The following is a 13256-nucleotide window of genomic DNA, read 5'->3' on the forward strand; positions in this document are numbered from 1 at the left end:
CGATATAACAAAATATTTTCTGAATGGGTATAAGTAAGTATCAAAGCATCCTTGAAAAGAATTAATTTTGATTCTGTGGGATCCGAATGGGGATTAGGAGCGACCAAAGAGTGAGAGAGAAAATAAGAGAATAAAAGAGAGAGAGAATGAGAGACCTTCGCGGTAGAAAAAAGAGTGGACATCCTCGCGATTCAGATTTGTCCTACAGCTTATACATATTTGATTGCTGACTGCTCTTCGTAGACAGTATGGAATTACAGTTTCAATCGACTATTGTGCGGTCAATGATCGTTTTTGAGAGAAGAGACATGTCAAGGCATGTTCCTTTATTTAGTGACAGATGGGAAACGAACCCTTTTCACACATGGCATGCTTCACCAGCCTGTCAGTTCATTATGAGCAATAGCTTACTAACCAGCGTCAGATGTCTTATATTATCATTGGAATATTTAATTTCGGGGTGCTGTTCAATTCTGAGTTAACCTTAGCAGTTATCAGGTTATAGGCTATTGTTATAAGAGCTTGTCAGGCAATATATTTGTATACAGGCCTACTTATGTAGTTATGTATATTTTATTAAAATGAACTGAATGTCAGTATTGCTTTCTGGCTTTACTGAGCTGCTAAATTCATGTAAATCTGTGAATACAGGAATAGCCAAATAGTATACAGGTATAGATCAAGAGTCCAAAAATTTCACTATATTTTTATCTTCAGATTTGTATATTTATTTGGAATTACCAAACAGCCCTCTGAGGATCTAATTGGCCCAATCTTGAGGGCTTATAAGTAATAATATATATCTGTTTCTATCGCTGAAATGACGGATTCAGGATTCTCATCTGCTGCCTCACAAAGGTCAACATCTTCGATTATAAGATCAACTCACATAAACTCGTTTTCAAGTTCTTTGAAGACGGATATGTATAATTTGCCAACAACCAATGAGGAGAATCAGGATTTTGGCGAAAATGCTTCAATCCCAAAACCAAGCATGTCATATCCAAGTAATTTTGGAAGACCAGTCATACCAAACAGGTCAGTACAACAATCGGATAGTAATCAAGTGTTTCATTGATGGAGTGAATCCAGAAATCTGTAAATAATGCGATAGTATATTCAGATATAACTGACTTGACATACAGTGAATACTGGAATATTATTGATTGTAGATTATCATACCATATGTCTTCTATTTCAGATTAATTTATGGCAAAAACCATGGAGGATATTCACCTGGATTATCGCCTTTTTCAAACCCAGACATGTCACCAATGTCAAGTTTGACATATGATTTCAAAGAACTCAACACAAGGTGAGTCAACTGTTTATATAGTTATATATAAAACAAATTCAATAATATTTTATTTCATTATTTTATAAATTCTGAAATTTGTATTTACAGTCACAACCAATCTGCCACTCCAAGAAAACGTTTGTCTTTGTCTAGTGTTTCGAGTTTAGATTCTCCTCACCCAAATGGGTCATCATTTTTTGGTTGCAATAACCTTAGCCATGTGTCACCAGCCCCATCATCTCTTGCGTCAAGCTACAACTCACCACACCAGCTTGCATTAGCTGATGACGGTGAGTTCTTATGAATATAATCTCTAAAATGTATCATTTGGATAAGTAAATGGCTATAAATTCAGTAGCATGGTCATCAAAATTTTTGTCTCATTAGAATGTTGGATGGACGTGTTTATTCAATTTTTCAAAATCGAACTTTTTCGGGTAATTAGTAACATAACTTGTTTACTAATCCGTGCCAATTCTAAATTGGCAAATAGCAGTGACAAACATTAAGTAGAAGGTATTGTAGACTAATTATAGTATTCAAGGGTGCAGATTGTAATGCAACTGTTGCCAGGTGGCTACATTTAGTAAGTTAAGTAGCTTTTCAGATTAGCAAGTGCAAGTTTCATTTGTGCTAGTTTGTATTTGTTTCAAGTCCAATATATAATCCTCTTTACTACTTAACTTAACTTTCTATGGCCTGTTTTCTAAAATAGGTTTGCATACGTTGTCCACAAATTTAAAAGTGTTATGATTTGAATAATATGGATATGTATGGCTGACTTTTTGTCACTGGTTGTTCATATAGCCCTCAGGGAAGATGAATTCTTCACCGAGTTATAAAAAATTGTTAAATTTGGGTTTGATATATTGGAATTTGGTGATAATTTGCCGCCCGCAACATAAAAGTTTTCGTTTGTACGGCGCTAACAGATTTTAAAAATCCCGCGCCGCCCAATCTCGCACTTTACTGGGAGAGCACAGATGTTTGGATAATGAGCACTCACTCTCTCGCTCTTACTCGACCGTGAATTTTATGTCTCTTTTATTATCTTCTCGTCCCATCAAATTCATTCAAGGAGCGCAGTAGCGTCTCCTCGCTGTCACAAGCAGATGGCATAGTATTTCCCTCGCAAATTCCAGCGGCAACTTGCTTAACTCTTTCGTGATTTATTGTTGTAATTCATATTCAATTATAATTAACGACGACTATCATGTTTTCAAGTAACGGGTTATAAAATAGACGGGAAAAATGTGACCCTTCGCCGGTTTTATGATGACAGTCTTCCTGCTATATAGGAAATGGCTTCGAGTTTCGTTCGGATTCTTTTTAAATTAGATCGCTTTGTATCAATGAATTATCCCCACGTCGCTTTGTATCACACGGTATTGTGTGTTTTTCGTGACAAATTGAATTCGTTGTTGTCGGTTTAAACCGTTGATACAGTTATGAATACAAATAACGCGTCGGTGCGTCTCCCATCAAGTACGCAAATATAACATGTTTAACAAATATTTCAAATTAAATACGTTGTTTCGAATCGATAGATTCACGCCAACGTCGCCGTCTTTCAATCGCCGCAGTTCAGCGAGAAATGGTCTGAAAAGCAAATAAACAAACTTTACTATTTCGACATTTGCGCTTGACGCTCTAGCAATGTGGCGCCGAATACGCGAAGCCTTGGTCACGTCGTTGCGTGGTATAATAATTGACGCCACTTTGAATTCTCTCTTATTAGCGTGGGTACGCTAGGCTAGTCCAGACATTTAGCGTCTCTAGCTGCGTCATTCAATTTTCAACGATATTTACCGCTCCAGGTACATTTCTGTGGTTACAAACTGAGGAGAAATTTACTGTATAGGATTGGTTTTACGGCACAATGCATTGCAATGAGAACCATATCATGCGTAAAGCAGTAAAAGATTATCATTATCTTCATATATTGGCAGTACTAAATTAGTGATGTATTATACTGCTCCAATTAGTCACAGCGTTTCCTTGTATCTTTCCTTGTAAATGTCCCTTTAACAAAAATTCATCAATCAATATCGCCCTCTCAATTTTGGTAATGTTGAATAGGAACAAAGAAATGTGCATTCGAAACAATGAGTTTTTAATTCACTAGCAATAAACGCCCGTATTATTAGCCGATATCCATTGTTGCGTAATAAAATGCTGATGCGAAAAGAAGCTTAACATACTTAATAAAACCATTCTTTGAAGACTTAGCTATCACACCCCTTTAAAAACCAAAAGGCGATACGACAATCTGATCTATATTATACCTAAGTTGGTAAAAGTGTTAATGTTACATGGGGATTTTACGTGGCTCACGGCATTAAATGTAGCATCATTCTTAGCGAAATTTAGGATTTATGACGTCTTACTAGACGTGAAAGTATATTTTTTAGATTATTTGAAAAATGCGCTTGTGCACAACATAAAAAAGTCGCGAACGATCTATTAAAACCTTTCACGCACTGTTTGTTCGCATCCTTCAGCTCGACTCAGCGCCTACGCAAATAGCTTTTATTATCTGTCAATATACCGCGAAATTCAAAAAATGCGCTCGCTCGCCAACGTAAATAAAGAAGCTTAGTAGTTCGGCGTTTTCGGGTTTTATTACTTTATCCACAAATTGAAAAGAGACAATTTCTTTGTTCATAAGAATAACGTGTATATGGATTCGAAACAGATTCGTGTACAAAATTTGCTATAATTTGAATGTTGTTGTATAATTTAACATTTTCACATCTGGAAATTCCACATCTGTTGCGCAACATGGTTAAAATTCATACGTAATAAACGATCACCTACACAGCTTTTTCTTCGTACATCTCGCATAATTCGCCTTTTCATCGTTATCTACCACCTATTGTTCCAGACGTGCACATCGGTAAGCAACGTCCGCTAACAAAACTGTCTCGACAGGATATCAAATCCCGCGTTCCCGTTAACGACAATTACGCTTAACAGCGGTCGCCCTCCTTCCTGGGTGGGAAAGGTAACGTCTACCTGAGCTACACCTATGCGAGCATATGCTTATTTCCTCTCTCCATTCGACGAATTACCTCGCAGTGGCATTTCTATTGTAATACCTGGCGATTAAATCTAATGATCTGTGTCAAACTACCCTAGCCCATCGTTTTGGCATTGTTTTTTGAAGAGATTATCCTAGGTGACCTTGTCAAACACCCTGACATACAGGAAAACGAATTAATCGACCTCGATATGTTGATCGTAAAATTATACCATAATCGTGTTGTAGTATATTAATTAATGCAATAAGGTAAGCGAGTTAATCAAGAAAAAAGTTGACGTTGATGAGGTTTCGATCTCATGCATTATTGCATTATACTTAGATATGCTCCAGACAGTGTCAGGTGGAATGAGAAAAAGTATTTTGGTTAAAAACTATCTCGGCAAACAAAGCCGAATTAGGAAAGGATCACGGTCAGGTGCGAAGACGACGTCTATCACGTCTGCTAATCGTCAGACACGTGTTGCATATATCAAAAGTCAGCATCAGTCAAATCAGAACTTCATGCCAATAGTGGAAGAAGGTACAAGTGTCTTGGTAGCTTGATAATACAACAGGGATGTATGGTAGCGAGATAAGGGAAACTAGTTGACTTCAAGTGTCAGATCCTCCTGTTTGTTCAATGTTGTTGATTGATGTGATACAGGACTTGGCAAATAATTTCAGTGATCCTAATATGATTTAGATATCACATTTAATGCAATTTCTATAGCCGGAAAATGCCATTGGGAACACTACCGTAATCGTTAGTAAAGGGATAATGGGATAATTTAACAAGAAAACAAGGCGTTTGCTGACACTTGATAGCAAGAATTCAATTCAGACAAGTTAGATTCAGTAGTCTTGAAATGATCGCAAATATAAACCATTGCCTTTCTTGGGTTCTCAGGTTTAGGTTAATCTTTTTTTGTAGTTTCTCGTTTTCTTTTTTTTTCAATTTTCTAGTTAGTATTCCATTTTTATCAAATTCGATTTTCAACATGGTAGGCTGCTTTCCTGACACTCCAACTCCTGTTGCACAAGATAATGAACCATTCAGAGATGGAAAACATGTTAGAAGTCTGTCGCAAGAACACCCAATTGAAGACAAAAACTCGGGCTTCAGAAGATTCAAGTCGATGCCCGCTTCCAAGGTATTAATTTAAGCTAGGCTCATATACAATAAACGATATAACAGCATATGTGTTTCGATTATTTTTTATTTAAAATACGAAGTCAAATTGATTGTTTCTCTTTAGCAGGGCCGATTTCGTCTTCTTGGCGTGAAAGAAGTGTCTGGCAATAACGAACTCGAGAAAGAAAACGAAGGACCCTCGTCCCGAAGAATATCCCGTCATCGCACAGCCGTACCCAATCCAATGCTCGCTAGTCCCAGCTTTTCACCCATTGGTACTGGAAAGACTTTTACCCGTCCCAGACAAGGAGTTTATAACATGATGTCATCCCCGTTAGTGAGCGCCTTTTCTCATGGAAAGTCATCAGCTTTCAAGTCGGTTTCGCCTCTGGATGTCAAATCACAAACCAAGAGACGAGTGTTGGGAACGATCGACGATAACATTCCTGTTGCAAGTTTGTCACCCAAACAGCCAATGAAAATTGGTGGCATCAAACGCCTTCTTGACGACTCAACTTCATCATCAGTAGTCACTGTCGCGAGGAAACGAAAGTGCAGTAAATCTCTAAACGCCAAAAAGGCATTTTTACAAGAAAGGAAAACAAAATCTGCTGATGCTATCATGACTGGACGACCTCTCCCCATGTTTGCAATTGAAGCATCGCCTGTGTCATCCAGAAGCTTTTTGTGCCGACCAATCTCCGCACCTTTGCTTATGGTGAGTTATATTTTGCAATATTAGTTGTATACCTCAACTTAACGAAAAAATAAAACTCAAATTAATATCCAATTTTTGTTACCAGGGCGACAATGACGAGGATTTCGTGCTTTCACACTCAAGTCTATGCAGTCACGATAGTGATGACGAGGATATGCGTAAAGGCAACCAGAGTGGCGACGATTTTGCTTCCGTCTCATCATGCAAAGAAGATGACATTGAAAACATGTTATGTGAAAATATTATGCAAGAAAAAGGGTCTGATTTCCGTATTGGTGACGATCATGACCAATCTACATCTACAACCCCAACCTGCTTAGCTGGACTTATCAGTGGCCCACTTCTACTAAACAACTCCGATACCTCATTCGCAGCCAGTGACGCAAATGACTCCATTACCGCTCTAGGGTGCAAAAAGATAGATCCAGAAGTCGTAAGTTAGCTTTTATTTTCAGTCTATTTTAAACAATTTAATGCTTTTCAATATAGCTAACTTTATTTATATATTTACAGCTAAAACCACGAGAACTCTTCCGATCACCGAGTGCACCTCCTCTGGTACCATCTCGCCGCGCTCTCATGAAACTGAAACGTGCCGTAAGAACAGGGGGGCCTTCATGTGAGACGACTCCAGTATCTATCAAGCGTCCACGTACTTTTGCATCTCTTTCCGACGCCGCCGACACCGAACCAAAAGACATTGCTGATTCGTGCCTGAATAGGTCGAAATCTTACAACGAATTGGACGTTATGAAAGCCGTTGATCAGGGATGTGAAGACGCAAGTTTAGTTGGAGACTTTAGCCGCGCTTGCTCGCTTCCAACTGTAACAGGAAGAAAACAAGATCTGAAATACATCACATCAAAAACAGTAAGTCCCTACATCTTTGTAACCAATAATAAGATAAGATTTTTTGATATTTATCCTGGGAGAGAGAAATTTTATTTCTAATTCTTTTCAGTGAATTTCCAAAATTTATATTTCTCCCCCTTTTTTTACAAAACAGCTCGTTGATGTATTGAAAGAAAAGCATAACGTCGGTATGGTTGAAGTTGTCGACTGCAGATACACATACGAATACGAAGGAGGTCATGTAAATGGTGCTGTGAACGTCTGGACCGAAGAACAACTGATAGAAAGGTGTGTAAACTAAAAAAAAAAATACAAAATATACTCAGACTTAAATTGTCTTGATTCGCTTTGTTTTAATTTATTATTTTTTTCAACTTGTTATGTTTATAATTATATTTTCAGATATTTCAACTGTGCAAAACCTATGTGGGCAACATCGAAACAGCAACAGGCTCAAGCTGGAACAGCAAAGCCTCACATTCTTATTTTTCACTGTGAATTTAGTTCTGAGCGAGGACCCAAACTTGCGCGATTTTTAAGAAGTCACGACCGGGACCAAAATGTCTATCCAAACTTATATTATCCCGAGGTTTACGTTCTTAAAGATGGATACAAGGAATTTTACAAGGATATGAAGGTGAATTTACTGAAAATGACTTATGTACCTTCCGTAAACATCAACCCCACTTTCAATATGGGATCTTAACATATCTATACGGAGGAAACCATATAAATGGGGACTGTGACTTTAAAACCATCCCTATTTTAATTGCACTCAGGTCTCTACTGTGAATTTTTAATTTTATTAATTCAAATCCAACTATATTTAAAAAGTAAAATTTCGTTTTTAATATTTCAGGACCATTGTGAACCACGCAGTTACGTTCCCATGGCTCACGAAGACTATGCTAACGAACTCCGAAAGTTTAGAATCAAGAGCAAAACTTGGGCTGGTGAAAGAAGCAAACACGGACTTTTCAACCGATTGAAGCACAAATAAAATATTAGGATCATAAAATGGATATAACTTGCAGTATCCCCGCTAAAGACGGATTTTGTTCGCTGTTCTGCACTACGCGAAAGGAAACTCGCACCAAAACAAGGTATCTAAGGCTAAAGAACCATTAGATTGTACAATACAAGAGCTGTGTAGAAAGCAAATGCAAAGATTTAAAAATTTATTTTAGATTTTGTTTTGCAAGTCTATTTATTTAGGGATGGCATTCCATCTAGAAATGACCATCTATGTTCTTGTAAGCTGTAAGTGTAGAATATATCTTTTATTGTGCGTTGCTGCTTCACATCGCTTTTGGCCTAAAGCCCCTTATTCAAATTCTATATCTTATTGTAGTTATTGTTATTCAAATTATATTTTATCATTTTGTCGACGCGAATTTATACTTTTTTTTCCAATTCAATTTAATCTTATTAAACGAATTTTCTTGCGGCAAAATTAGAAACTATATCAAAATTGGTCCATTTTCTCGCTGTTGGAATGCTGTAAAGCCCACTGAGATTTTTTGATATTTCTTTTTTACTCTTACTGTTGTTATTATTGATCTTTTTGTTTATTAGTTTTGTTTGTTCGTTGTAGGACGGTCTTTGTTTATTTTTTGGCTTTCGACATACTTGCGATTGCCAAACTATTTATGTGCGTCCTCCATTCCATGTGTTGTATGTGAGCCTATATGTGCATGTTATGTGTGCCTGAAATTTCCAAGCAGTTTCATTAGATAGTGATTTTGTTTTCGTTTTTCCATTTCCTTGTTATTAGCGAGTCGCAACCCGATCCAATAAAAGTTTCATATGACCCCAAAATCGTGATATCTGACAATTTTTGACGCTTTTGACAGGTTGTAGATAGATTTGTGAGCGCGAAAGCGAAATTATTGAACATTATCGTCAATTACGTATCGCTAATTTGCGCATATGCTTCCTTAGTATTGTTGTCTCTATTAGTCAGAAGCGTACTAAGCGACTTTGATATCCGAATTTTCACATGGATGAACTTTCCATCAAAAACCCTGATATTGGTTAAATTCTACTGAAAAATTCATCATGATTTTCTTTCGAAAATAAAAAAAAATCGACTAGAAATTACTTCGGCCGTTCGCGTGTCAATTTCCCATGACTTCGTTTTGCAATGCCAATCATGTGCGCGCGCCATTATGCAAATCGAATTTGTCTCACCAAGACAGAGAGAGGTCTTATTAATTAAAACTTAAGTACAAACGCGAATCTACTTAATTCAGTTAATTAATAGCGATTAATCCTCCAAATTTGCTTCACCATAATATAGTGCGTGGGAAGATGACTCTTAGTTGATTACACATCAAATTTAGGATTCGTGCTTACATTAAATCTTAGCTGTGAATATTCGGTGATTTTAAACTTCCTTACCTAACTTAAGCATAGGCATTTGAAATGATATGGTTTTTTTCTGCGTCTCGCTTCCCCGATACGAAAACAATTTTCACTGCTAAACTGCTACCTGACGTGTTCGTTCGTTCGTTTTTTGTTTATTTATTTTTCGCATTTTATTTTTATCGAAGCGCTCAAAATTTAATCTCATATATTTAGATCTAAATTCAGTGGTCCGTTCCACGTTCGTGCGTTTACACTAGGTGTCGTGTTAATTTGAAAATAGGTGTTTTTGTATGACGTCATAATTTTAGGTGTGGTGCTTTTTCGCAATATATTTTTCGTCGTTTTCCGATCGTATTTATTTCATTCCGTCCATCGTTTCGCTGATGTATTGCATCGTACGTTCGGCGCGGACTTCAATCGTCCATGACGATCACGTGACGCATTTATATACGGATTACCTCTATACTCAACCGCCTAAGCAAAAGCAAAAAAAATCAGAATTATGGGGTTTTAAAATGTGTCGAATTCAATGCAAATTCTATAAAACTAATTGCTCTTATTGATCTTTATATGCTTTTACCTCTTCGTACGTTGCAGAAGTTAAAGAAGGGCTCAATATCAAGCTCCAATCACTTCTTATACTTTTGCAATGTACGGGTAATTTTATTTGCGCTTCTCACAGGCGTATTTTCTTTCCGAATACATTCCATTCTTCCGCTTTATAACATTCTTTGTGTTGTAAAAGGCGGCTGTATTGTTTCTATCTCTTTTCTTTTTCCTCTTTTATACAAAAATATAGAATTTGCTTTGACTTTTCTCGATATATATTTAATATTTGTGTGCACCTATTATATTGGTCAATGAACCAGTTTGAGTCCTTTTGGCCTCATTCTGAAATTGTTTTCATAATTATATATATACAGATTCAATTTTATTGCAAAAAGGCTTCAAGTTATACAATACAAAAAAAAATAGAAAATACAATGAATTTATATATATTTCAAAGTTCATTATGGTGTTTTTTCATGTTTTTTTGTGTAGCATCAGATGGTTATGTTTGATCAAACGAGGCCGTAGCTAAATTACACTCAGACCTTAATTAGTGACGGCCCTAAATGTTCAAATATGACCAATTGATTACATTAACCCTATTGCGTTCAGAAATCTTTCTTTCGTTCAGTTTGGCTAGTTCTGACTGAGGGTTAAATTTCTGGAATTCGCGAAGAGTCTGTTTGCTTTCCTTTTGACAATTTTTCATGTACTACAACTCGATGTTTACTTGACTATTATATTTTTCTTTACAACATGCGTTTTTTTCGCGTTGACAATTTTTATCTTTATATGATTTTTGAACGTGCAAATAAACTTGTACGATGTTTGCAAAAATTACTCGTGAAGTTTAGTTTTATTACGATTGTGCTAGAGGGGTTAAGCAGGGATGACTGGCGGGCCTTGTATGTGTGACGTAAAAAGTTACATTTTATGAACAATATTTACAGTGTCACAAAAGTGGAAAACAATAAGCCTCGTGCCAAAACTAAATTTAATCGCAATCTCAACAAATTCCTTGAGTTATTTATTAACGGAAACATCAAAATTTGGCTTAAGTTTAGCTGTGGCAGCGTCAGGCGGGCCAAATTGAATTACTCAACGGGCCGTGGTTTGCCCATGTCAGGGTTAGAGTTTTGTAGAGTAGAAAAGAGTAAGAAACTCAGATTTGAGGTATGACGTGTGGGTTTAATCTACTCTGTATGTAGTATTCGTTGTCTTAAGGGACGACCTTAACAGAGTTTTTAAATATTTACCGGTGATTAAAATTTGAAAACGAATCACGTTAAACTCAGTAATCCAGACTGAAAGCTTTCAGCAAAACTGAAGGCATGGCAACGTTCATTACGCCGTACGTAATTATCACATCAGGTATTCTGAGCTTCACCATAATTCACCCTTCATGAACTTCACCATTGCGTTACATTTTAGTCATATACGTGCCAAGTGTTTTGAGACAGAAAACCGCATACTTACGAAGTAAAATGTTACCGCGACCGTAATACACCAAAATTAGAATTTTAGGCTAGTTCATTCAAAAAAAAATTAACCCGACCTGACTAAGACATGGCCGATAGCTGAGATTGTCCGATCGTTGAAATGTGCATTTTATCAACATTGGTTGTGTGAAATGCATCGGTCTGCATCTTCAATGCTTCAAATTTAACAATCATCGTGTCATCGAATTATTATCCTTAATCGATAAAAAATCAATTTAATAACTTATGTAACAACAAACAGAGGGCAATTTTAATGAATATATAGTGATTTTTCTCTGTTGCATCAACATGTTTCGAACAGTTTGAGTGCGATAGCACACTCATGTCAACATTGCAGTTGTTTACAACTTTACATGGAAATAAACAAAATGAATAATCAAACAACTCGGTAATAACAATATTAAAATTTACACATAAATGACATATAAAAACCTAACTGCTAGTAAGCGCAGATTGTGAGATATGAATAAATCAACAACATATGAGGGTGATGTATAATTCTTATTTTTCCATCCACACAAATTCATATGCGCTTCACATCATGTAAATACCGACGTAATTAGACTGGTGTGCTTGATTTTGTGCACTCAGTTTGTTTCACTATTTTAAATCTTGAAGTTTGAATTGAAATAAGTTCAGTATCGTCAAGAAAATAAGATATTGTTGAGATGGTTCATGTCAAGTTTATTCAAGTTATATGCAACTGGTAATTACTTCATATTTATTTATTTTTCTCTTGAAATGCCAACGACGAGGTTTGGAACATAAACATTTCCATGAAGTATAGGTATTCAATTCACATTCACGTTGATGTTCTACTCCTCCAAGTTAATAATCTAATCCGTCCAATAGGATTTAAAATAAGAAAAACGATCCCCAAATTAGGTTGTCTACTTACAAACATCTGCAACGGGACAACGCTTTCCGGCTGAATCATCCACGCGCAAAGTAGATAATCCACTCAACAACTTTTTAATATCCTTGATAACTCAAACTGGAAGCAAGTTTCACGGGATATTTCCTTGTATTATTAATATCAGAACTGGTTTTTAATTTCCCGTCAACGTGTCACAAGATTTGCTCGATTCGGCTGAGTAAATTGGCGACAATTTAATTAATTGACTCTGTACTTTTGTACTTTTGAAAATTTGCCCCAAAACTGAAATAAATCTACTAACAAGTAGATTGACTACAGCGTTAGGGGCTCTTGGCACTTTATAGTGGCATCACGTTATTTCGCTCAGAGATCAATCTTTTATATTTTTATATGAGTGTACGTGGACTTGCTTTGAGTATTTTTTTATAGAAAAAAAAAACGAAAAGTGACTTTTGTTGGGTATAGAAAACTATGTCTGACGTGGGGACTAAAAAAAAACGCTTTCTAAATTGTGGACTAAAACATTGAATGGATGTTTCGGTTTGGAGCAATAATAATCCTGATGGGATCCCAACTCGATTAGGTTTCAATTTCTTATTACAATTTGTCTTTAGTTATAAAATAATTGAGATACTGTAGCCGGCGATCGGAAGTTCGGTGTTCCATTATTTAATTTGTTCAATTCAACTAATTAACTTCTGGACAACGCCCATCTTGTTTTACGACGCCAGCACGCGCGCATATGACGTCACAAACTGGTTATATTACGAAATGTAATTGATGACTGGGTAGATTACATTTGGAAAATTAAAGAGACAGCAAGGAAACCCACAATTAATTAGAATGTTAATTGTTCAACTCAAAATGCAAGGTGTCAAGAAATCATAAATATATGACGTATAAATCAAACAACAATGCTTTTTATGGCGCGGGAAATTTCCGC

The 13256-nt window shown here is 36.3% G+C and overlaps 1 protein-coding gene across 2 annotated transcripts; it reads left to right on the forward strand.

The window, feature by feature from the left end:
• Positions 1-705: 705 nt before the first annotated feature.
• LOC120335308 (uncharacterized) lies at positions 706-10774 on the forward strand. Of its 2 annotated transcripts, none has more exons than XM_078119540.1 (10): positions 706-1038; positions 1202-1315; positions 1406-1587; positions 5325-5470; positions 5576-6169; positions 6255-6602; positions 6683-7039; positions 7176-7309; positions 7424-7658; positions 7881-10774. In XM_078119540.1, the coding sequence occupies exons 1-10, from the start codon at positions 821-823 to the stop codon at positions 8019-8021; spliced, it is 2469 nt and encodes an 822-aa protein (XP_077975666.1). In that variant the 5' UTR covers positions 706-820; the 3' UTR covers positions 8022-10774. The 2 variants fall into 2 exon arrangements, with proteins under 2 accessions (XP_077975666.1, XP_039258732.2); XM_039402798.2 differs by having other exon boundaries at positions 5579-6169.
• The last annotated feature ends 2482 nt before the right edge of the window (positions 10775-13256 follow it).

The sequence above is a fragment of the Styela clava genome, chromosome 2, assembly GCF_964204865.1.
Source record: "Styela clava chromosome 2, kaStyClav1.hap1.2, whole genome shotgun sequence".
Taxonomy (NCBI): domain Eukaryota; kingdom Metazoa; phylum Chordata; class Ascidiacea; order Stolidobranchia; family Styelidae; genus Styela; species Styela clava.